Source organism: Schistocerca serialis, chromosome 11 (assembly GCF_023864345.2).
Source record: "Schistocerca serialis cubense isolate TAMUIC-IGC-003099 chromosome 11, iqSchSeri2.2, whole genome shotgun sequence".
Classification (NCBI taxonomy): domain Eukaryota; kingdom Metazoa; phylum Arthropoda; class Insecta; order Orthoptera; family Acrididae; genus Schistocerca; species Schistocerca serialis.
Window position 1 is genome coordinate 120,299,141 of NC_064648.1, and position 25,989 is coordinate 120,325,129.

Sequence of the window (25,989 nt, forward strand, 5' to 3'; positions counted from 1 at the left end):
GATCGCAGTGTTTCCTGGGTCATGTTCAGAAGGTGTTGCACATTGTGTGCCTTCAATGCAGCAAAATGGGTGTTTCAGCAGCTGCTTAACTGGATTTGCAATGTGCAGAGGTGTGCTATCTTGATGCCATTTTGACCAGTGGTGTTACTTCTACAGCATTTTGAAAGTTTCTTTAATCACCTTGTACTTAGACATAACTATATTACACGCATGGTTAAGGTGAATTCTTTGCTGTTGACTAGCTGTGAAATACTGAAGCAATTAAAGGTTAAATGTGGTGATATTTACCCATGTTCAAACAGTTAACTTCTAAAGTTCAGTTGGAGAGTGATTAACCCTTTGTGAATTTAGCTTCGGCTTTGAGATACTGAATTAAGCAAATTTTCCAAGCATGTACTATATATCATGATCATCTCGTTTATCAAGACTGCCGTTGGTGGTGGTGGTGGTGGTGGTGGTGGTGGTGGTTTATTTCTTCTTCACCCTTACTAGTAAACCTTATCTGGTAGTGCACATATCTGCTGAAACAGCATAAATTAATATTTTTGTGCCCCATGCCTAGCTTAGGTTTGTCTCTGCTTTCCTTTTTTGCACGCCATTTAAGCCCGCTCTTGTATTGCCAAGGGAGTGAGTGAGTCAAGCGTGCAACAGCATTGTGCCAGCATGCAATTTAAGTGTTCTAGACTCTTCTAGTCTGAGCTGATGTGTTGTTGGTTACAAAGATTTTTTCCTTTATGGTACTATTACTTATATTTTCATGTGTAGTAAAAGTCAGTCATGTTGACTTTCCATACATAGATGTGGGTACTAGTAGATAACTTCAAAGTATGTGCACATAGATGTATTGGATCTTGTCATTGAGGCTGGTTTAAAACAAATTGCTTGCTGTAGGTTTAGTGTATTTAGATATATTGCTAACTATATACCTCTTCCATACTGTTGAAATGAAGGATGCAAAAGTGCAACTAGAATTACAGAGGGAATGGCAAGAGTCTTGTTAAGCTATTCACTTATTTGGTGCATCTGCCCCAGGGACTGAAGCCTGTCTGTTACTTTAGTCTCTAAGCACCCCCCAGGTTTAGTATCGATGTCATGTTTCTTAAGAAGATGCTGTTTCAGTAGAAAGTTTCATTTGGCCTCCCAGTCAATGTGCAATAGGCTGTTCAGACTCGTTTTCGTGTGCGTGCAGGCAACTGGGATGTGGCCTTTGTGCCAGCACGTGCAGTCGAGGGCAACGGTGGCTCATGCATGTGCAGGACACCTGCAGTAGGGCAGTGTGGCAGGTAGCCTCCACTGCAGAGAGCTGATAGACTCTCGGAGCCTCTGTGTCCTGTCATTGACTGTTGGAACAGTCAGATGTATACTGTGCACTGCGGTAAAAAAAAAAGTGCTTGAAATCAGTCTGAAATGCACTTTACCTGAAATGTTTGAATTGCTTGGGATAACCGGTGTACAGATTTTATATTTTCTATTCCTGTTTATTTTCTCGTGTGGCTCACATGCAGTTTAAAATACAGGTATATAACTTATGAAAAATCAAAGATGCAGTAACTTTCCGAATGAGAAAGTGATTGTATGTTGACACACACACACACACACACACACACACACACACACACACGTATTCGAGCTTTCGCAACCCAAGGTTGCTTTATCAGGAAACGGGGGAAGAGAGGGAAAGACGAAAGGATGTGGGCTTTAAGGGAGAGGGTAAGGATTCATTTCAACCCTGGGACCGGAAAGACTTGCCTTAGGGGGGAAAAGACAGGTATACACACGCATGCATATATCCATCCGCACATATACAGACACAGGCACACATATGTAAATGCAAAGAGGTTGGGCAGAGATGTCAGTCAAGGCGGAAGTACAGAGCCAAGGATGTTGTTGAATGACAGGTGAGGTTCGAGGTGCGGCAACTTGAAATTAGTGGAGGTTGAGACCTAGTGGGTAATGGGAAAAGAGAATATATTGAAGGGCAAGTTCCCATCTCCGGAGTTCTGATAGGTTTGTGTCAGTGGGAAGTATCCAGATAACCCGGACAGTGTAACACTATGCCTAGATGTGCTGGCCGTGTACCTAGGCAGGTTTAGCCACAGGGTGATCCTCTCCCCATGAGGTAAGTCTTTCCGCTCCTGGGATTGGAATGACTCCTCTCCCGCATCCTTTCATCTTTCCCTCTCCTTCCCTGTTTCCTGATGAAGCAAACTTGGGTTTCGAAAGCTTGAATATTTGTGTGTTTTTTATAGTGTCTATCAACATACCAGTGCTTTCTCGTTTGGTAAGTAACATCATCTTTGTTTTTTATATATTTTTCCTACGTGGAATGATTCCCTCTGGTATATAACATTAGTATTACTAAATATAACAAGAATATGAAAATACAAAACTACGTATAAAACTGTCAATATCTAAGTTCTTAATCCATATAAGAACCGTATCATCAGCTTTCGTGGGGTAACTCCTGTTCACCTGGTAGGAATGCAAGGTGCATTCATCTGTAATGTGCTAGATTGTCTGGTTTGGAGCCCCAGTCACAAACCGGAGATTCTGTAGCACCCTGTTCGTAAAGTCTCTGTGCATCGTCAGTGTACAGTGCAAGCACTGTTCAATATGACCCATAGTCTCCTGCCTAGTTATGTGCCAGCAGTCAAACAGTTAACTTTTTGAACCACTCGCACTCTTCACAATTTTCTAAAAGTTCTGATTTCAGAGTCCTCACCCTGGTATTACCGACATCTAGCTGTTCTGCTTGCCGTAACAGTGGGTGTCTTGAACCGAGTTTCTAGTCATAGAGATTCTCCTGTAGCTTGCGGTATTCCCTGAGCAAGACCTCACTTCTGCAGATTGTGGATGGATACATGTTGCTCACAAGGGAACCTCCCCATCGCACCCCCCTCAGATTTAGTTATAAGTTGGCACAGTAGATAGGCCTTGAAAAACTGAACACAGATCAATCGAGAAAACAGGAAGTAGTTGTGTGGAACTATGAAAAAAAAGCAAGATTTACAAACTGAGTAGTTCATGCGCAAGATAGGTAACATCAAGGACACTTTTAGCTCAGGAGCACTGTGGTCCAGTGGTCAGCGTGAGCAGCTGCGGAACAAGAGGTCCGTTTGTTCATATCTTCTCTCAAGTGAAAATTTTAATTTCTTTATTTTCGCAAAGTTATGATCTGTCCGTTCGTTCATTGACGTTTCTGTTCACTGTAATAAGTTTCGTGTCTGTGTTTTGCGACCGCACCGCAAAACCGTGCGATTAGTAGACGAAAGGACGTGCCTCTCCAATAGAAACCGAAAACATTTGATCGCAAGGTCATAGGTCAACCGATTCCTTCACAGGAAAACGCGTCTGATATATTCTATACGACACTGGTGACGGCATGTGCGTCACATGACAGGAATATGTTGTCGACCCACCTAACATACACACTTGGCGAATGGGTAAAAAGATTCTTCTACCTTGCCCGATTTCGGTTTTTCTTGTGGATGTGATGATCACTCCCAAAAAAGTGATGAAAACATAGTTTGTCACACAAACTGCAACAAATGAATGCAACAGTTTCACAGTCGTACAGTTTTCCCTGTGCTCTGTCAAAACATATGTTTTTAACGTTTTCAAATTTTTCCTTGTGTAGACCATTAAATCCTGCATATTTCCAAGCAAATCTGAACATGTCCTGGAATTTTGGAGAGCGAAATTGATGTGTGAGTGCCTGAACTTTGATAATTGTCTGAAAACAAAAAATTAAACTTTTGACTCGAGGGTAGAGTTGAACCGAGGACCTCTCGGTCCACAGCTGCTCACGTCACCACGAGACCACGGCGCTCCTGCGTTTCCAGTGTCCTTGATGTTGCCTATCGTCTGCATGGACTACTCAGTTTCTATATTTTGCTTATTTTCTCATAGTTCCACACAACTTCTTCCTGTTTTCTTGATTGATCTGTGTTCAGTTTTTCAAGGCCTATCCACTGTGCCCACTTATAACTAAATCTGAGGGGGGGGGGGGGTGCGATGGGGAGGTTCCCTTGTCAGCAGAGGATACAACTAAATCGGTGTTGGTAGGATTGCCCCAGTTATTAACTGTATAGTGTGGTCCAATCAGATGTCGATCAAGTTAGTGTGGCAGCAGTTTAGCCACACCAGGGCACAATACTTGGCTGCTGAGAAGAACAGTACAATGAACGATGTGTGCAAGGTATCAGCTGAAGCTCCCCTAGTCATTCCACACAACTTTTGAATAATATTAAGAGATTTTATCTTGGCAGCAGTATTTTCATGATGTTCTCTATATAAAAGGATGTGATGAAGTAAGACACAAAAGTGCTTCATGGTAAAGTGTTTCTGCTAAAAAAAAATTTCCTATAATTAATGTAGAAATTGAATGTAGATTGCAATATTTTTATTCCCTCAGTTTCAAGATACATTGAATCAAAATATTCAAAAGGCAAATAAAAGAAAACTTGGCCTGTCCTCTGTTCACTGCTTTCCTCAAAGTGACAAGTTGTTTATAACTAAAAACACCAGCATTCTCAGATTTTCATTTTTTTTAAACTGTTAGCAAATCATGTTGGTGATTGGTTGGGAATTGTTCCACTATTTTGACATTGCAAAATAGTCAGTGTTAGAGAGTGAAAACTAAAGTTGAAGAAATTGTTTTTCATGTTAATTTGTCAGTTTTCAGGGGGTACGAGCACCAGATAAAGAAAAGTATGTAGATGCAGGTAGATCAGCAGCTTTCTGGTTTTAACTATGAATGAATTCTCCAGAATTAAGTTTGTCTCTTATGTGACATTGCAAGTTTGTTGTAGTTTCTCCTGTTTTTAATCTTACAAATCAAATGGAGCATTGTACCTCATTGATACTGCACTTAAATACTTGCAGACTAGGAATGGTGTGTTTCTGTAATAAAACCACCATATAGACCAAATAGGGGAAAGTGTTGTACATTGCGTGTACGTTTGTACCAACTATTGGGCCATGCCACAGAACAGGTACACTCTCAGCAGTGCCGTACCAATTATTATCACACGTGTTTGTTGCTCGCGTCTGTCGCCATTGTTATTAAAATGGCGCTTGTCATTTTTTTCCATTTTGTTACAATGCGATATTTCATGAACAAAAATTACTTGTTCTTTAAAGAGTTGTTTAAAAATGAAAAACTTCAGCACTATTGGTATGGCTAATTGATTTTCAATTCCTTACACAGTTATCAGTAAAAAATAAAAAACTACTATAACTGAGACCAAACAGGTAACAAAAAATGTGTTCAGAACGAAAATACTGGTATTCGTTGTAACTGGTTGGTTTTTCCCATCCCTAACACAATAGTAGTATTACAGAAATGCTACCCACTCAAAATCTCTTAAGTTGCTTGTGTAGCAAATAAGCACTAATTTTTCTGTTCTCCTTTCCATTGTATCATGATAGATGTTAGGTGCACGTGTGCATGGTACAGTCTCAAAATTGATGATTTACATTCTGCAAGTCTTGCATGGTTCTCAGTGCCTCATTCATATCGTACCATCATACAGCAGTGTGGTGTGTGCTTTAGGAGAGGGAGAAGCAGCGCCTGGGCCCGCCGCACTCCCCCACACCGCCCTTGCAGCTGCTGCAGCCAGTTCTGGATCCGGACCCTAACTGCGTGGGCCTGCCACCCCCACCTGATGAACTCTCTGCCCGGATGAGGTGAGGCTGCTCTGCGTGGGGTGGGTTTTTTAATGACTTCCATGTTGGCAAATGCAAATGTGGCATTTTAAATGTTCCTGTAATTTATTAGTCAAAGATAACTTTAATTATTCACATTATTGGTTTCAGCACTGGGTTACCACCTTCAGATTTGATTAATTTGACTGTTTTAGCAAGGTATGTAACACTTCCAGTTAGCAATCGTACTGTCACTGTCTGATAAAATAAGTGAAAAAATTCTATTAACAAAGGTTAACTGGGATTGTTACGTATAGATGTGAAGCTGTTAGTAAATTAATGAAGTCTTAATTTGGGAGTTGTGTGCTGAAACTGGTAATGCAAATGTTGCAACTTTTAAGTAAATTTCGATGCCATTCATATTACATATGAAAAATGCGGCTGTGTAAAGTTTGTTTGCTCCATTGTTGTGTTCTTTCACAGTTCACTTCTGTACCTGAACCAAGATTGAAAGGGCAAGTTATTGCCAGTGACTGTATGGTGGCCAGTGAAAAGAATATTATTCATGGAGTAGGTGACTTGGGGGGTAGGGAGTGGGTGGCTGTGTTCACACAAGGTTTATATGCTCCAAGAAAACCCAGAAATGTTTTTATCCGGGAGAAAACGGTGGGAAAACTCGGGATTTTTAGAATTCCAGGCATTTTTCATTGCTTTAGTCTAAAGTTAAATTTCTGCAGCAATAAAATGTAAATGAGAGAATAAACCAAAAGCAGAATGTGTCAAAGGCTTTAGGATGAAGACTGGACTACTTCGTAACAGCAAACGGTTTCAGAAACGGCAAGTGGGGCTGCAATAGTAGCAAGAAGCATTCGTGCTTCACACAAAAAATTTTCTGGTGCACCCAAGCTTGAGATTCGCGCATCTGCAGAGCAGTTGGGTTATAGTGACAGGGAGGGGTGAGGGCATCGTGGAATGTGCTGTTTTCTCTTGTACAATTCACACGTCAAATGAAAAGAGAATGGCTGAAATATTACTGGTTTTTTCCCAGGTTTGTGTGCAAGCAGGCATTGATCACCTTGCACAACAACAAAGTTACCTTTGTCGGCTTGCTAAATAAACGCAGCTTCCCTAGAGATGGAACCAATTTACAAGAAACAGTGCTTCACTATTGGCTAGTTTAAACTGTTCACTGAATTTAAAGTGCACATTTTCATCTTGTGGCTTGCATGGCATTATGCCATAACAAAAACCAAATTTGAGACAATATGGTACTGGTACAAAAAAAAGCATCCCGAAAAGCGTGCTGCAAAGCTTAATATCAGGTGGGGGGGCCTACTTCATTGTGAATCTAGACATGTGTGTCCTTTAAGCTGACGTGTGCATTTTAGTATAGTTAACAAAAATGGAGTATCCTCTGATGTAATTTTCATGCCATGAAAAGATCACTTAATGTTAAATATGTATAAACATAGCAGTTTCTATGTCATCATAGCTGCCCACATGCAGTAATGCCTGTTTCCTGGCACGCTCTGGCAGCTGCTGAAACGAAACGTCTAGGTGGTCGTGGGAAAATATTGTGAATGGTTGTTTGAAAAATGTTATTTTCAAAGGAAATTTTCTTTTATGCGAGATGAACTGTTGTGTGTGAGAATGTGTAATGAAAAAATGTGTAATGACTTTCTTAAATCAGAGCATTTGACTCTCATTTAAAACTTTAACACTTTGAGGACCAGCCACTTAGAATACTTTACAGCCCTGAAGACCAGACATTGTCATCGTGGAAAATTTAACTGGCACGTCTGTGAGATGTATCTTAAAATATAAAACGTGTTTTTAAAGACCAGTGTTACATGTGAAAGCTTAGCTTTTCTTGTAGCTACAATATGTACATGAAATTAAACCATTAACTTTTCCTGTTTGTGTGATCATCCCACTTAATTGTTGTTGCTATTGGCTGCCTAAATAAAGTAACCTCTGCTCTAAATATCTGCTTTCATTGGCCACCGAGGTCACACGATACGAGCTATGATTGGCTTACAAGAGCACATTGTAATCTTATTTCAATGTTTCAGAAACTAATGTACTGTATTTAACTGAATTTGAATTTATACTTTCATAATACGAAAATATGCAGTGTATTGTAATATGAAAATAAGCGTATATGTTGCTGCACATCAAAGGCATTTCCAAAACTTGTCCCCCCCCCCCCCCATCCCTCACTCCGCTGAGTTTTGTTTCCTGAAGTGCTGGGAAATTATTCAGTGGTGTGTAAAATCTTCAACATTCAAAGGATTGATATTTTTATACCTCTGAGGGAAAGTACACTGTCACTTATCATAGAAAAAGTGTAGTTTCACTTTGGAAGAAGTGTATTTTCATGTGGGAAAGATGGGCTGTCATTTGAGCTACATAAAATGTAGTCTAATATTGTCACTCAACCCAGTACTGAACAGTGAAACTACTTGTGTAAAGGACAGCGCATCTTCAAATATAGTTGGAATGCAGTATCAGCTATAAAGAAATAGCAGTGATATTTATTAATAGGCAGAGCAGAACTTGTAGCAAGAGATTTACTAGCATTTCATGGGATTGGAAGGGATAGGAAAATTATAAAAAATGAGTAAAGGAGACAACACACAATTAGACATACTGAGTGGTAGACAAGCTCATCAAAAGCTTACATTATTTGGTAAGTTGTCTTCTTTACTTGTAAATTTGTGCCTTCTATTAACATAAAAGTACCAAAATATACTGAAATATCACATTTGCTTGAGAAAATTAGCAAAAGACCAGCAAATACATTTAGAAGGCAGTAAATATTGTATTTCCTTTATCCTGTATGCTCTTCCTTTCTCATTGGTTTGTGGCAAACAATTTTTCTCCCTTATCAGGATGGACTGCTTTTGCTGATAAAGCAATTTCCAGTTACAAACTGTTGCAAAGAATCTGTTTTTATCTATGACAATAATAGTGTTTCTCATAAAGTTCTTAAAAATCCTATATGCTATTTTTAGGTGTTATATGAGAGAAAGCAGGTTAGCTAACCTAGCCTGTGATATCAAGGGACATGGAGAAAATTTGCAGAAAGATCCAAAAAACAGCTGGCAGTTAAAATTGACAACATAAAATCCATTACTGTCAACTTACCTGAGCACAGCCAATCTGGTCACAGTGCATGATCCCATTTGAAGGTTGCCTAATGACTTCCAGGAGTAACAAAAATTTATGTCCAATACTTGTATAATTACTGAAAAAATTTAAAATGCTGCCATGTTCTGCTCTCTAACAGCCACAACCGGTGTTAAATGTTTAGTACATTGAGACAAATATTAAATTTGAGATCTCTCCCTGAGAGAGGGGGAGAGAGAGAGAGAGAGAGAGAGAGAGAGAGAGAGAGAGAGAGAATGTGAAGCCGTTTAATACAGGCTAAACAGATTGACGTTGAAAATGACCTCGGGTTGAAATTGCAGAAGTAAATAATGTAGTTGGTGATTATGAAAAGAATTAAAATGCTAAGAAATGACAATCCTACAAGAAATAAAATTGTATGCAATTACAATAGTTAGTTTTGTCACTGCCTGGCCAAGCCACCTTAAGAATAGAAAAATGTGGTTAAAAAGAGCTGCTGTTCAAGGAAAATTGTCAATCCACATTTTATAAGTGTCCCAGATTCTCATTAGTCATTGACATTGTTAATCACAGGCATTATTCTCATCAAAATTTCACTCGGGCTTCATTGTGTTCTACCCTTTCTGTTTCTCTGTTTGGAGGCTCCTGCTATTATTCAGTAAGTCACTGCTGCCATTAAAATGAATACTAACATTGACAGGGTTCTGAGGATTCAAGGTGCCGGCCGTGCAGAAAACCCTATGCCTCGTAGTCCCAAGGGCCTGCCGCGCAGTACTGAGAACTTGGCAGATGTCGATGCAATTGAAGATTACGTGGAGGATGAAGAACTGGGAGATACGGATGCTCTGGACGAGGAAGAGGCACGGAGGATACAAGAAGAGAAAGATGCTGTAAGTTCTTTATTCTGCTCACTATTTTGCTTTGTAGTACAAGGCTGATATCACATGCTCAGAATTTTGAGAAAGCAGCTTTGGCGCACTGCAAGCTGCTGATAAATGAACCCTTATTTGTTGTCACTTTCTTTCCGATCATCGAAAACGTACCTCGCCAGTGGCGGTCTCTGTAATGTGCAGAGTGGCTGTGTGGAGTGACCGTGCGGAATCCCATGTGCGGGTGGCGGTGGACGGGTGCACTCTTGGTCACGCTTATTGAATGAATGTCGTGACTAGAGTGACACTCGTCAACCGACGCTTCGCTTTGCTGCAGATCGCAGGTAAAAGATTAGCCGTAATGAGCTAATGGTCGTCAGTTTCTAATTTTGGCACGGTGGCATTGTAGGAGCTGGCGCGCATGCTGCAGGAGCGGGAAGCCGCAGAGGCGGACCCGAGGAGACACCTGTCGGATCTGGACCGCGATCGCTTGATGGCAATTGAAGCCCAGGATAGGGAGCTGGCACGCCTTCTGCAGGAGAGGGTGAGTGGCAACTGTCGTACATTTGTTTCTGATGCTTACTACACACTGTGTCTCTAATTTGTTATGACCTGATACTTTGTTCCTTGGCTATTCTCAGTTTTTGAGTACTCGTAGGTTTGAAATTCTTGTACTAAAAAAACTAGAAAATACATTTCTGTGGACCTTTCATAGAAGTACTTGACAGTTCTGACGGATCATAATGGTATAGGCAGTGACAAAACATTATTTCATGAGACTTACTGATAAAAATATTCTCTCATTGATACACAAAAACACCTTAGATTAGTACTTGAAATCCTTTTTTGTTCTGAAGAGAGTTTAAAAATGTGTTTTTGTTGTCTCTGCTGGTTTCAAATTGAATTTCTTCAGATGCTGGAAAGTAAATGGAAATGGTTTGTTGGTTGATAAACTGCATGGTATCATTTATAGTTTAGTCAATCAATTCTAAACGTAATTCTTCAGGAATAAGTCTGTTTCAGAATCTCAATTTTCGTTGTCTAGCGTACCAATAATGGAGGGAAAATACTTTTGGATTAACTTGGATATCTCGTGATCTTGAAACTTCGTGGCCAAGAACATGAAGTAATTGTCATTGTGGGACTTAAAAGTGCGAAACTTCTTAATCTGTAGACTTTCTAAAATCAAGTATTTCGTCAAACTACGTGACAAGGCCCCAGGAGTAAACAACATTCCATTAGAACTACTGACTGCCTTGGGAGAGCCATCCCTGACAAAACTCTATCATCTGGTGAGCAAGATGTATGAGACAGGCGAAATACCCTCAGACTTCAAGAAGAATGTAATAATTCCAATCCCAAAGAAAGTAGGTGTTGACAGATGTGAAAATTACCGAACTATCGGTTTAATAAGCCACGGCTGCAGAATACTAATGCAAATTCTTTACAGACGAATGGAGAAACTGGTAGAAGCAGACCTTGGGGCAGATCTGTTTGGATTCCGTGGAAATATGGGAACTCATGAGGCAATACTGACCCTACGACTTATGTTAGAAGAAAGATTGAGGAAAGGCAAACCTACATTCCTAGCATTTGTAGACTTAGAGAAAGCTTTTGACAATGTTGACTGGAATACTCTCTTTCAAATTCTAAAGGTGGCAGGGGTAAAATACAGGGAGCGAAAGGCTATTTACAATTTGTACAGAAACCAGATGGCAGTTATGAGTCGAGGGGCATGAAAGGGAAGCAGTGGTTGGGAAGGGAGTGAGACAGGGTTGTAGCCTATCCCTGATGTTATTCAATCATCCCTGATGTTATTCAATCTGTATATTGAGCAAGCAGTAAAGGAAACAAAAGAAAAATTCGGAGTAGGTATTAAAATCCATGGAGAAGAAATAGAAACTTTGAGGTTCGCTGATAACATTGTGAGACAACAAAGGACCTGGATGAGCAGCTGAACAGTATGGACAGTGTCTCGAAAGGAGAAAATAAGATGGAACATCAACAAAAGCAAAACGAGGATATTGGAATTTAATCGAATTAAATCGGGTGATGCTGCTGGAATTAGATTAGAAAATGATAGGCTTAAAGTAGTGTGTTTCGCTATTTGGGGGGCAGAGTAACAGATGGTCGAAGTAGATAGGATATAAAATGTAGCTGGCAATGGCAAGGAAAGCATTTCTGAAGAAGAAAAATTTGTTGACATCGAGTATAGATTTAAGTGTCAGGAAGTCGTTTCTGAAAGTATTTGTATGGAGTGTAGCCATGTATGGAAGTGGAACATGGACGATAAATAGTTTGGACAAGAAGAGAATAGAAGCTTTCGAAATCTGGTGCTACAGAAGAATGCTGAAGATTAGATGGGTATATCACATAACTAATGATGTATTGGATAGAATTGGGGAGAAGAGGAGTATGTGGCACAACTTGACAAAAAGAAGGGATCGGTTGGTAGGACATGTTCTCAGGCATCAAGGGATCACAAATTTAGCATTGGAATACAGTGTGGAGGGTGTAAATTGTAAAGGGAGACAGAGATGAATACACTAAGCAGATTCAGAAGGATATATGTTGCAGTAAGTACTGTGAGATGAGGAAGCTTGCATAGGATAGAGTAGCATGGAGAGCTGCATCAAACCAGTCTCAGGACTGAACACAACAACAACAACAAAAACAAAAACAACAACGACGTGACAATGCTTTGCCGAGTGTGCTTGTTTTGACGATGCCATTACGGATTTACCACATTACAACATGGTGTGCACAGGCACCTTTACCTTATTTTATCTGTACATTCCCAGTTTGCATCAGAGTATATTGTGGTAGGAAATACTTCGTTTTGAAAGATAGGCTGCCCACTCGTATTTTTTATATTGTAGATCTGGAGATGTCATTACTGACTGAAACTGGTCATTGTTGGAGGATTTTATATTGTGATCAAAGACTGGAATCAAAAACATAGGACAGTACCCGGATCACTGTTTGTATTCGCAACTGTCACAGCTTGTGAAGCCAATACTTCGTGGTTTTAAACGATTCTTAATACAAATATGTACCACTAAATGAGGGCAAAAATGATCAGATTATCACAGTGAACACTAAGAACTAAATGCAAAATGGCCCACTTCCAACTACATGCAGCCAGTAGCAGAATAAATTTTGGTGGATCCAGCAGGTAATAGAGCTACAAAAGTCCTGTGATATGTTAACAATGTCAAAGAATAGAGGATACTGCACTCATGCTAAGCTTCAGACAACAGATACTATTAAATTCTCTTCTTTTTTATAGTATGTCTTGGAAGTATGAGGTAATCAGTGCTAGACTGAATTGGAAAGTGATAGTTTATGGTAAAACTTCCCTAAAAGAAGGGTTAAGTTGTGATCAGATAATTCCTCCGGGACCGATGACCGTAGCAGTCTGGTCCCTTCAATCCCACACACCAACCAACCATAATTCCTCAAAGACAGAGAAATAGTTAAAATGTAGGTATGAGAGTTCAGGGATGGGGTTAAAAACTGAGAGACGAAAAATTGGTTATAGGTAACAGGTCCAAGTAGTTGTAATATCTATGCAGAGATGGAAACGTGACAGGCATAGGCTGGTGGGGAAAGTTGCATCCAGTGTCATCGAATGGAAGAGCTTGTCAAATTGTGTTCGAACAGACTGAGGACTGAACCTTGGTACTTGTTGTTTGTAGTCTGATTTTCTTACCACTGACTTTATTTATCAACTGAATGTTTTTCAAAATTACCATTCAGGAAATGTAAGATTGTTTTATATTTGAAAATTAAACTATTGCTGCTGAAATCGGAGCAAGTTCCACAAATTGGCCAGGTTGGTCAGTACTTCAAAGAGAGAAACACTAAGGGCTTCCAAGTTATGGGGCTGGAGATTTAGGAATTTTCCAAGTACAACCATTGCAGAAATTCAAAGAAAGTACTGACTGCTGCATTGAGGATGAGAAGGGTGTGGCTTGCACTAGAATGTAGATAAACACTAGGCTAGTGACTTTCCATGGCATTTGACGAAAAATATGTATGTTCAGTTTCATTAATCAATCTAAAAACACTGCAAATATTTACTAGACCATATGTGCAATGCTAATTGAATGCCTGTTTACTCCTTGGTGGTGGAGGTGGAGTAGTGACATTACAGAAGACTGGCTTAGCAAACACACAATGCAAACCACTGACCATTCTTAATGTAATTTCTCCTTGCATTATTACAATGTAAACAAAAATAAATGGCTTATGTTTTTGCAAGAGGACTGGGGAGTTTATAGGCAAACACTTAATATCAATAAAACTATTTCTAACTTTGATTAGTCAGAATATGTTAAAAATAACTCTCTAAAGGAGTGTAAAAAATACTGTCTTTCAGTCAAGTAAGTAAAACAACTAGCATATGGAAACCATAAAACATAAAATTCAAAGATGCACCACAGAAGTGTGTTGAACTTCAGGTCTCCCCTGTAATTATTTAGGTATACAACAAAATGGTCTATTAGACAAGCTGATGGCTGCTAGTGTGTGGTTACTCACCTCAGCATTTGTTTCTATAGTGTATGCTGCCATTCTAAAAACAGGTTCACCTGTCAATTCAGTTTTAACAGTGAGTTCAATAACTTTTTCATTCACCTTAATTTGGAAATTATGTAAGAAACATTTTTAGAGCAGCAGTTCCCAAACACTTCTCTCAGTATAAGTTTTCAGGATAAATACGCTGTAAGGTATAACCAAATACAAAGGATAATGTCTCCTTACTTCTAAAGTGAATTCTGATCAGTTAGGATAAGTAAGAAAAGATGATCCATTGCTAAATTCAAATTTTTACAAAGTAGTTAAATTTTCCATAAAATAACTTGCCGTAAACGAATATAGAGTTGCATTTAACTTCTGTACCTGTGGTACAATACTGTAGGATTCAGACTCTTTTTCCTATTTTACAGGAGCGAGCGAAGGCCCGCCGCGCAAAAGAGCGGGCTCGGCAGCGTGCGGCCTTGAAGAGGCAACAGCAGCTGGCCGCGGAGGCGGACGCGATCCTGCCCGCCCCGCCGACCCCGCTTTCACCTTCGCCACCTCCGGTGCCTGCCGTCCGCCCTACGGACCTAGACGTGTCTCCAGTCTACAGGCACCCCGGGACACGCTCAGACTCGGGGTGAGCTGTCTTTCAGGTACTCAGACGTGTGCATGTTTCGGATGTCTGTTTCCAATAGTGTCCAGTCGCTTACTGGTCTCGTACTTCTGGCAGTGTGTTTGATAACTGAAGAAATTACACAGTATGTGAACAGGGTCCGAATTTGTAAACTTTGCACTTCTGCGATATTGTGCTAACCTGGGTATGCTCAGTTGGAGTCCGCCTCGTATAGACAGTTCCTGTATGTACCAGTCCCAAAATAAAATGATCCTGGTATTGCACCCCTTTGGTTAGGTTGTAAGATTTAGTAATACATCTGATGGTTTACTGTAAAACATAACCATACAAATGTGAGCAATTGGCAACTGTGTTGCCCAAGGTGTAGTGAAAAACCTTATAATGGCTTTCATGGTTCCTCAAATTCCCATTCATCAGTAAATAATCACCTTCTACAGTTTACATTGCTGCTGACCAGGTCTTTCTGCAACATAAGCATCGCTATAGTCTTCTGCCCCCCCCCCCCCCCTCTCTCTCTCTCTCTCTCTCTCTCTCTCTCTCTCTCTCTCTCTCTCTCTCAATAATCAGATTTCTGTCTAAGACTGTATTGCTGCCACTTGTCTGCAGTGACAACGAAACATCATTTTAGGAGGAAAAAGTATGTGTGCAAAATCTATCCTGGATGAAAATTTGTTCCATAATTCTGACGGTACCGACTTAAGACTTTCTGAATATGCAGCTTCCTAATTCCATTGCACACCAGCTGTCATTCGTTCTGCCATTCTGCAGCTGCCTAATGGCAGAGTATAAAGTACTGCACAGTGGAGTGACAATCGGAACATTTTCATTGGTCGGGATGTTCCAGACGAGAGAAGAGAAGGGGCAGCTAGACGCATCTGCCAAACATGTGAAAATCCTGTTAAAGAACATGTTACTCTATGTGACAGGTAAATAATTTCAGTGTGGACCATAGTTAGCCTCGTGAACATACGCATTCAGTATTTAACCCTTAACTCGAGAGTTGTGGTCTATCTGATCACATGAAAATTTTCAAACTCACTCTTAAAGGACAGTTGCGGTGGAATACTTCTATACCCCCCCTACCCTCCGTAAATTGCCAAGCCTACAAATGTTTTGTTGTCGATTGCATTATCGCCTTCTGTTTATTGTTGACAATTCATATTGATGGGTGTAAGAGTCACCTAGACTGAGCCTCATGAACTACGTGTCTGTTTCCTTCAGTATGGTTCCAAATACACCATGTGATCAGAAGTATCCAGGCACCTGGCTGTAAATCTCTTAAGTTCGTGACACCCACAATCGGTAATGCTGGAATTCAATGTGGTGTTTGCCCACCTTTAACCTTGATGACAGGTCCCAGTCTCGCAGGCATACATTCTATCAGGTGCTGGAAGGTTCCTAGGGGAATGGCAGCCCATTCTTCAGAGTGCTGCACTGAGGAGAGGCATCGACATCAGTCGGTAAGGCCTGGCACGAAGTTAGTGTTCCAAAACATCCTAAAGGTGTTCTGTTGGATTCAGGTCAGGACTCCATGCAGGACAGTCCATTGCAGGGATGTTATTGTTGTGTAACCACTCCGCCACTGGCCATGCATTATGAACAGGTGCTTGATTGCGTTGAAAGACGCAGTTGCCATTCCCGAATTGCTCTTCAACAGTGGAAAGCAAGAAGGTGCATAAAACATCACTGTATGCCTGTGCTGTGATAGTGCCACGCAAAACAAGGATTGCAAGCCCCCTCCATGAAAAACGACCACACCATAACACCACCGCCTCCGAATTTTACTGTTGGCACTACACATGCTGGCAGATGACGTTCACTGGGCATTTGCCATACCCACACCCTGCCATCGAATTGTCATATTGTGTACCGTGATTAGTCATTCCACACAACATTTTCAACTATTCAGTTGTCCAATATTTATACTCCTTACACAAAGCGAGGCATTGTTTGGCATTTACTGGTGGGATGTGTGGTGTCTCAGCAGCCACTCCACCATGAAATCAGTTTTATCACGTCCCACCTAACTGTCATAGTACTTACAGTGCATTGTGATGCAGTTTGGTATTCCTGTGTGATGGTCTGGATAGATGTCTGCCTATTACAAATTACGACCCTCCTCAACTGTCGGCAGTCTCTCGAGTCAACAGACGATATCGACCTGTTCGTTTTTGTGCTGTACGTGTCCCTTCAGGTTTCTACTTCGCTATCACATCAGAAACAATGGACGTAGGGATGTTTAGGAATGTGGAAATCTAGTGTACAGACAAAAGATGCAAGTGAACCGAATCACCTGGTCCCATTCTGCTCTCAAGATGTCTAATGATTACTGAGGTCTCTCGTATGGAGTAACTGGCAATAGGTGGCAGCACAATGCACCTAATATGAAAAACATAAGTTTTTGGCGTGTCTGGATATTTTTGATCACATAGTATTGCTCAAAATGTGTTTGCACGACTGTGTTAACTTTTAACTTTCCCGAGTTTGATGAAATTGTTAGTCGGTCTATAAAGGAAGTGTCAGTGATAAAAAAAATAGACTATTTTACAGTGACCAGTGATCACTGTACTGCTATTGACGAAGTGCAGGGAGTTGTGATGGGGATCTGTCCATTTCTTCAATGCAATTCTTAGTGTCTGTTTAAAAAAAAAATGTGTTCTGAGTAGTGATAAGAAAAATGTAGTTCCCAGCAATGGATGTAAATTTGAGTGACTTTCTTTTTGTACCTATCAGGTGGAATTTTTATGTGCAAATTTAAATGTTGGAGTTTAGTTTTATTTGGAAATTTATTTGCTACAGAGATTGTATAATTTTTCAGAATGTAAAATTCAGTACTCTTGACGGTCTATTTGTGTACCATTTAAAAGAACCACACACGATTATGTGCTTCTGTGTGATAAATAGTAAAATGCTGCAGGCTTCATTTAGTGCAATAAAATAAACAAGAAGCACCTAAACAGTACGTAACTAAGTGTAAAAGTAAATGATATATAGCATAAATTAAAAATTTCAAATGATTTTTGCCTTAAATCTCAGTTTAAACATTTTAACAGTGACAAAAACTAAACTTAAATATTCACGTCAACACGTAACAACACACACCGATACTACTGACGCTGGCTGAGATAAATGAAACAGTGGAATGTTAGGAGAGTCCACTTGAAGGGAAGTAACCCAGGCAGTCAGTCAGTCATACGGGACACATGGATAACAATCGTACAGCTCTGCGGAGAAACTTTTTGAACAACCCATAGTTTGAGCTAGATACGTGGGATGCTCCATTTTGGAAATTGATGGGAATTCAGTATTCAGAGATCGTCAGTGTCAGAATACCAAATTTTAGGCATTACCCTTCGCCACAGACAATTCAGTGGCCGAGGTCATTCGCTTAATGACAGGCATCAGCAATGTTTGTGTAGAGGTGTCTGTGCTAACAGGTAAGCAGCACTGTGTGATACAACTGCGGCAATCAGTGTGGGACCGAGAACGAAATTTGGCACTAATGGGCTGCAGTAGCAGACGAACCCCGCAAGTGCCTTTGCTAATAGCACATCACCTGCAGTGCCTCTCCTGGACTTCTTCTCACATCGGTTGGAGTGGAGACAAGTGGAAAATGTTGGCCTGGTGAGGAAGAGTTCAGATTTCAGTTGGTAAGAGGTGGTAATTGGCTTAGTGGGGTGCAGACTCCACAAAGCTGTGAATTGAAGTTGTCAGCAAGACACTGGTTGCTCCATAACGGTGTGGCCTGTTTTTACACGGAATGCACTAGGTCATGTGGTCCAACTGAACTGATCATTGAGTGGAAATTGTTGTTAGACTATTTGGAGACCATCTGTGGCCCTTCGTGGAATTCATGCTCCCTAACAATCATGTGCCATGTCATTGGGCCATAATTGTTTGGAATTAGTTTGAAGAACACACTGGACAATTAGAGCTAATGATTTGGCCACCCATATTGCCAGACATGAATTCCATTGTACATTTATGGGACATAAGGAGGTCAGTTCATGCACTGAATTCTGCACCAGAAACATCTTTGCAGTTATGGATGGCTACAGGGGCAACAAAACTCAATATTTTTGCAGGGGCTTCCAACAGACTTCAGGAGTCTGTGCCATGTAGAGTTGCAGCACTTAAACCAGGCAAAAGGTCTGACAAGATATTTGGGGGTATCCCATTGCTTTTTGTCACCTTACTGTTTTACTTTATTGATATTCTACAGCTATATACTGTTCGTAAGTGCAATCTGGCAATTTTCCAATTTTCGTGATCCAAAAATGTGCCTGCAATTGAGTGAGTTCGGAAAAATGCTGCTAGAAGCTGCCATTAAGTAATTTTGCCACACACTGTTTTTAGTGTTCATAGTATTTAATGCAAATTTTTTGTGAGCAAACATAAATTTAATACTGTTCATCTTTGAATGCAGTACTTTTCAAATATTTATAGGAAGCAAAATAAGTCATTTCAATCCCAGGAGTGGAAAAACTTACCTTAGGGGGGGAAAAAGGACAGGTATACACTCGCACGTACACACACAAGCAGACATTTGTAAAGGCAAAGAGTTTGGGCAGAGATGTCAGTCAAGGTGGAAGTACAGAGGCAAAAATGTTGCTGAATGACAGGTGAGGTATGAGCGGCGGCAACTTGAAATTAGTGGAGATTGAGGCCTGGTGGATAACGAGAAGAGAGGATATACTGAAAGGCAAGTTCCCGTCTCCAGGGTTCTGACAGGTTGGTGTTAGTCGGAAGTATCCAGATAACCCGGACAGTGTAACACTGCAAGATGTGCTGGCCGTGCACCGAGGCATGTTTAGCCACAGGGTGATCCTCACTACCGACAAACACTGTCTGCCTGTGTCCATTCATGCGAATGGACAGTTTGTTGCTGGACATTCCCACATAGAAAGCTTCACAGTGTAGGCAGGTCAGTTGGTAAATCACGTGGGTGCTTTCACACGTGGCTCTGCCTTTGATCGTGTACACCTTCCGGGTTACAGGACTGGAGTAGGTGGTGGTGGGAGGGTGCATAGGACAGGTTTTACACCGGGGGCGGTTACAAGGGTAGGAGCCAGAGGGTAGGGAAGGTGGTTTGGGGATTTCATGGGGATGGACTAAGAGGTTACAAAGGTTTGGTGGACGGCGGAAAGACACTCTTGGTGGAGTGGGGAGGATTTCATGAAGGATGGATCTCATTTCAGGGCAGGATTTGAGGAAGTCGTATCCCTGCTGGAGAGCCGCATTCAGTCTGATCCAGTCCCGGAAAGTATCCTGCCACAAGTGGGGCACTTTTGTGGTTCTTCTGTGGGAGGTTTTGGTTTCGAGAGGATGAGGAAGTGGCTCTGGTTATTTGCTTCTGTACTAGGTCGGGAGGGTAGTTGCGGGATGCGAAAGCTGTTGTCAGGTTGTTGGTGTAATGCTTCAGGGATTACGGACTGGAGCAGATTCGTTTCCCATGAAGACTTAGGCTGTAGGGAAGGGACCGTTTGATGTGGAATGGGTGGCAGCTGTCATAATGGAGGTACTGTTGCTTGTTGGTGGGTTTGATGTGGACGGACGTGTGAAGCTGGCCATTGGACAGGTGGTCAACGTCAAGGAAAGTGGCATGGGATTTGGAGTAGGACCAGGTGAATCTGATGGAACCAAAGGAGTTGAGGTTGGAGAGGAAATTCTGGAGTTCTTCACTGTGAGTCCAGATCATGAAGATGTCATCAATAAATCTGTACCAAACTTTGGGTTGGCAGGCTTGTGTAACCAAGAAGGCTTCCTCTAAGTGACCCATAAATAGGTTGGCGTACGAGGGGGCCATCCTGGTACCCATGGCTGTTCCCTTTAATTGTTGGTATGTCTGGCCTTCGAAAGTGAAGAAGTTGTGGGTGAGGATGAAGCTGGCTAAGGTAATGAGGAAAGAGGTTTTAGGTAGGGTGGCAGGTGATTGGTGTGAAAGGAAGTGCTCCATCACAGCGAGGCCCTGGACATGCGGAATATTTGTGTAAAAGGAAGTGGCATCAATGGTTAAAAGGATGGTTTCCGGGGGTAACAGATTTGGTAAGGATTCCAGCCATTCGAGAAAGTGGTTGGTCTCTCTAAAGGATGGGAGACTGCATGTAATGGGTTGAAGGTGTTGATCTACGTAGGCAGAGAGACGTTCTGTGGGGGCTTGGTAACCAGCTACAACGGGGCGGCCGGGATGATTGGGTTTGTGAATTTTAGGAAGTAGGTAGATGGTACGGGTGTGTGTTGTCGGTGGGGTCAGGAAATTGATGGAGTCAGGTGAAAGGTTTTGCAGGGGGCATAAGGTTCTGAGGATTCCTTGAAGCTCTGCCTGGACATCAGGAATGGGATTACCTTGGCAGACTTCGTATGTGGTGTTGTCTGAAAGCTGACGCAGTTCCTCAGCCACATACTCCCGACAATCAAGTACCACGGTCGTGGAACCCTTGTCTGCCGGAAGAAGTGACGATGGATTGGTCAGCCTTCAGATCACGGATAGCCTGGGCTTCAGCAGTGGTGATGTTGGGAGTAGGATTAAGGTCTTTTAAGGAGGATAGAGAGGCAAGGCTGGAAGTGAGAAATTCCTGGAAGGTTTGGAGTGGGTGATTTTGAGGAAGAGGTGGGTCCCGCTGTGACGGAGGACGGAACTGTTCCAGGCAGGGTTCAATTTTGATAGTGTCTTGGAGAGTTGGATCATTAGGAGTAAGATTATTTTTCTTTGTGGCAAAGTGATATTTCCAGCAGAGAGTAAGAGTGTAGGACAGCAAATCTTTGACGAGGGCTGTTTGGTTGAATCTGGGAGTTGGGCTGAAGGGGAGGCCTTTGGATAGGACAGAGGTTTCGGATTGGGAGAGAGGTTTGGAGGAAAGGTTTACTACTGAATTAGGGTGTTGTGGTTCCAGATTGTGTTGATTAGAATTTTGAGGTTTTGGGGGGTGTGGGAGATTGAGTACATGGAGAGACTGGGTCTGTGTGCAATGAGAGGAGGTTGAGGTTTGCTGGAAAGGTTGTGGAGGGTGAATTGCCTTTCCGGAGGTGGGAAACCAGGAGATCAGATAGTTTTTTGAGGTGGAGGGTGGCATGCTGTTCTGATTTGCAGTTGGCCTGTAGGAGGATGCTGTGAACAGCTGGTGTGGATGTGGGGGAGCAAAGATTGAGGACTTTTATTAAGGATAGGAGTTGATGGGTGTGTTCATTGGCTGAGTTGATGTGTAGGTGAAGGATTAGGTGGGTGAGGGCAATGGATTGTTCAGTTTGGAACTGGAATAGGGACTGATGGAGAGAAGGGTTACAGCCAGAGATGGGAACTTTAAGTGTTAGGCCTTTGGGGGTAATGCCAAATGTCAGACAAGCCTGAGTAAATAAAATATGGGAGCGTAATCTGGCTACTTCGAAAGCATGTTTGCAAAGGGAATGTAAATAAAACTTAATGGGGTTGTTGTGGGGATGTTGTGAGGGTGACATGGTATTAGAAGGTGTGAAGTGTAACATGAGGCTAAAATGAAAATAAAAATAAGATAATATGGGGAGAGATAAAGGTGAACTAGAAAGCAATTGGAGACATGGTGTGAAAAAAGTCGAAAAGGTGCTTGTTAAAGCTCAGCTATGTTGATCCTGTGGTGAACTTGGGTTGGTAAACAACAATGTGCGCAAAGGTTAGGTGGTTGTGTTGCCACCAAAACACGTTAAAGGGTGGAGAAATTTGGGAAAATTTCGAAAAAAAAAACCTGTGTAAATGTATTAAATGGAGTGGTTTTGTGGTGGCAGATTATGAAAATGAGGCTAAGAATAGTCTGATGAAGAAATAATGATAAAACCTGTGGGAAGCAGCTAAAAATGATCAGTGATGTGAGAAAAATGGAAATGGAAATAAAGCGAGTTGTTAAAACTAGCCGAAATACTTAATAAGTGAAAGGAACTGTTTGTGAACTGGAAACGGTGGATTTTATAGCAGCGGTAGTGTTGAAAGTGGAAAATTTTTTGGTTATGGTTTGGAAGTGGGTTATGTATTATTGAGTATATATTCGTGGGATAAAATTGTATGGTAGATTACAGTAAAAAGGAGAAGGTGAATACAAAGGGAAACTACTTGTAAAAACAGAAAGAGAAAGTAAGATGACAGAAAAGATTTCGAAATGCAACAGTGACAATAACAAACGTAATTGTTGGGTTCAAATTAATGATATGAATATAATAGAGGGAAACATTCCACATGGGAAAATTATATCTAAAAACAGATGATGTAACTTACCAAACGAAAGCACTTGCATGTTGATACACACATACACACAAAATTCAAGCTTTAGCAACAAACGGTTGCTTCATCAGGAAATAGGGAAGGAGAGGGAAAGACGAAAGGATGTGGGTTTTAAGGGAGAGGGTAAGGAGTCATTCCAATCCTAGGAGCAGAAAGACTTACCTCAGGGGGAAAAAACCCAATCATCCCGGCCGCCCCATTGTAGCTGGTTACCAAGCCCCCACAGAACGTCTCTCTGCCTACGTAGATCAACACCTTCAACCCATTACATGCAGTCTCCCATCCTTAATCAAAGACACCAACCACTTTCTCGAACGCCTGGAATCCTTACCCAATCTGTTACCCCCGGAAACCATCCTTGTAACCATTGATGCCACTTCCTTATACACATATATTCCGCACGTCCAGGGCCTCGCTGCGATGAACCCCTTCCTTTCACGCCGATCACCTGCCACCCTACCTAAAACCTCTTTCCTCATTACCTTAGCCAGCTTCATCCTGACCCACAACTTCTTCGCTTTCGAAGGCCAGACATACCAACAACTAAAGGGAACAGCCATGGGTACCAGGATGGCCCCCCTCGTACGCCAACCAATTTATGGGTGACTTACAGGAAGCCTTCTTGGTTACCCAGGCCTGCCAACCCAAAGTTTGGTACAGATTTATTGATGACATCTTCATGATCTGGACTCACAGTGAAGAACTCCAGAATTTCCTCTCCAACCTCAACTCCTTTGCTTCCATCAGATTCACCTGGTCCTAGGCAAAGCCCCCCCCCCCCTCCCCCACTCCCCTCCCATGAAAGTGTCATTTCTGGGATTTGGGTAAATACAGTACACACGTCAAGAGCAAAATGAGTAGACATTAGTAACTGAACTATGAAATGAAATAACATTAGACTGGAAAATTCTTCGTGCCAGTCATGTTGATGGGTAGTGCATGTCCTCCACATATAGACCACTTCACACTGTCATCAGCTTTAAAAAGTAAAGGAAAGTAAACTGACAAGTCGTAATATGAAACGGTGCACAACTGCTTCTTTAATGACACTGATTCATTTGATTTATTTACTCCATTTGTGAATCACAGCGTAAGTCTTCAAAGCAGAGGGGTCGGTGGCACCTGGTACAGGTTAGATACTGTGAACAAATCCTGTTACCAGCGTCACAGCAGTATTTCACAAACCACCTCACTCCACCCTACAGTACTTAGCTTTGGGATATGAAATGTGTGGAATTTAAAAGCTTTGAATTCAGAACGACTGCATACTATCAAAATTGAGGCCCAGATTTTTGTGCAGGATCAATTGTTGGGGTTAATATCTCCTGGTGTACTTTCTGCCTTAAAATACGAAGTTGAATTTGTGAGGGATACAGTTTGTCTGAAATCAAAGCAACTCAACAGCCGCTGTAAAGAGCTGTGTACACGACAATACAGGTTAACAGTAATAGTTTTCTTCTTATTGACCATTCAGTTTTTCACAAAAACTATTTTCCATTCTAAATTTATAATTTACAAATTCTGCCAGTGTCCTGAAATAGATGGACAACTTGGTTTCATTAACAGCTCACCACATGGTCCAGAGCATTTTTTTTCTATATTACATAACATGGATTCCATTGATAACGGCCACTGGAAAAGTGTTTGATTTTCAGCTTTTTTGTTTGCTCAGTTTCTGCTTACAGTACTTCATTGTTGAATATTGTGTGTGTTCTGTAACGCCATTGTGTTGAAATAACAAAATTTTTATTCAGTTAGATCTCACTTGACCTAGGTGACTTTGTTGACAGTATGCTATTGATTGTTGGTACAGATTAACTGAGAAGTATGCCTTTAGTGATGAGCCTACTTGTGTATTATATGAAAATAGAATGTATGTGTTTAATTTTCAGTTCTGTATTTTCTGAAAAGAAACACGTACTTGTCAGGCTGTGCTTGAGATAGGTTGTGCCAAAAGACAATTTTTTTTCTTTTTTTCTCTAGGTTGCAAGCTGGCTACCAGTATCCAGCTGAGGAGGAAGAAGAGCCACATGGTTACAGAGGCTCTCCGAATTCTATGTCGCCTACAAACATAGCAGCAGCCATTGATCCGACCTACAGAAGAGGGTCTGCTCACTCACCGTCCCTTATAGGTGATTCCAGAACAAGAAATTAGTTGTTTAAATTTGCAATAATACATTTCAGTATCTAAGATATCTTTGTGGCAGATCAAAATTTGTGACACTTGTACATACAATAAAATTGGTTTCTTAGATATGTCTTAAATGAAAATTCCTGGCAGGTTAAAACTGTATGGGGCTGGGCTAAGAACTGTGAATATCACATGAATAGCAGCACAGGGTACAAGATTGATGCTGAGCGTGGTGGCTTTTATGTTTTGTTTGGGTGTTTTTTGTTTTGGAACTAACCTATTCAGATTTTGAAAATCTGCATTACTTTAAGATTTGATAAAATTTGGAAAATCTATTTTAAAAAGATGCTTTATTCTAGTTTTTAAAGGAGATAACCTCCTGGAGGTGGTCAGGATTGTGTGTTAATGGCGTGATTTGGAAAACCTTAGGGTTGTATGTTATCGGGTACACTTTTGTGGAATTGAAACAAAGGCCCATTCATCCCAATGGAAACTAAATGAAGGGCAAAGACCGACAAAAGTTTGACACCTTCAAACGCATATGAAGGGTCTTCTCATTGTTCTTAGATTACAATAGGATAGTGCATAAAGAGTTCCTGCCATGCAGTCATATGGTCGATAATGAATACTATAGTCTGATCACAAACAGTGGCGGTTATTCGTGCAGCTCAAGACATGGATGGGGACCTCATTATTGCCAGTTCCGAGCACAGTTACAGTAAGTGCATGCGCTTGAAGAAAGCATGTATTTTGCAATTTCTCTCAATTGCTTGTGCAGAATTTGTCCATTACCACCACTCAGCCTTCAAAA

The 25,989-nt window shown here is 41.2% G+C and overlaps 1 protein-coding gene across 3 annotated transcripts in view; it reads left to right on the forward strand.

The window, feature by feature from the left end:
- The window catches only part of LOC126427365 (coiled-coil domain-containing protein 50), a 177,663-nt gene that overhangs the window by 149,806 nt on the left and 1,868 nt on the right, over nucleotides 1-25,989 (forward strand). For 2 of the 3 annotated variants that reach the window (XM_050089714.1, XM_050089712.1), the window contains 5 exons: nucleotides 5,555-5,688; nucleotides 9,476-9,665; nucleotides 10,054-10,188; nucleotides 14,594-14,802; nucleotides 25,031-25,179. In XM_050089714.1, coding sequence (XP_049945671.1) covers nucleotides 5,555-5,688; nucleotides 9,476-9,665; nucleotides 10,054-10,188; nucleotides 14,594-14,802; nucleotides 25,031-25,179 — 817 coding nt within the window. Of the gene's footprint in view, nucleotides 1-5,554; nucleotides 5,689-9,475; nucleotides 9,666-10,053; nucleotides 10,189-14,593; nucleotides 14,819-25,030; nucleotides 25,180-25,989 lie in introns of those variants that run through there. The other variant, XM_050089713.1, reaches the window with a different exon arrangement.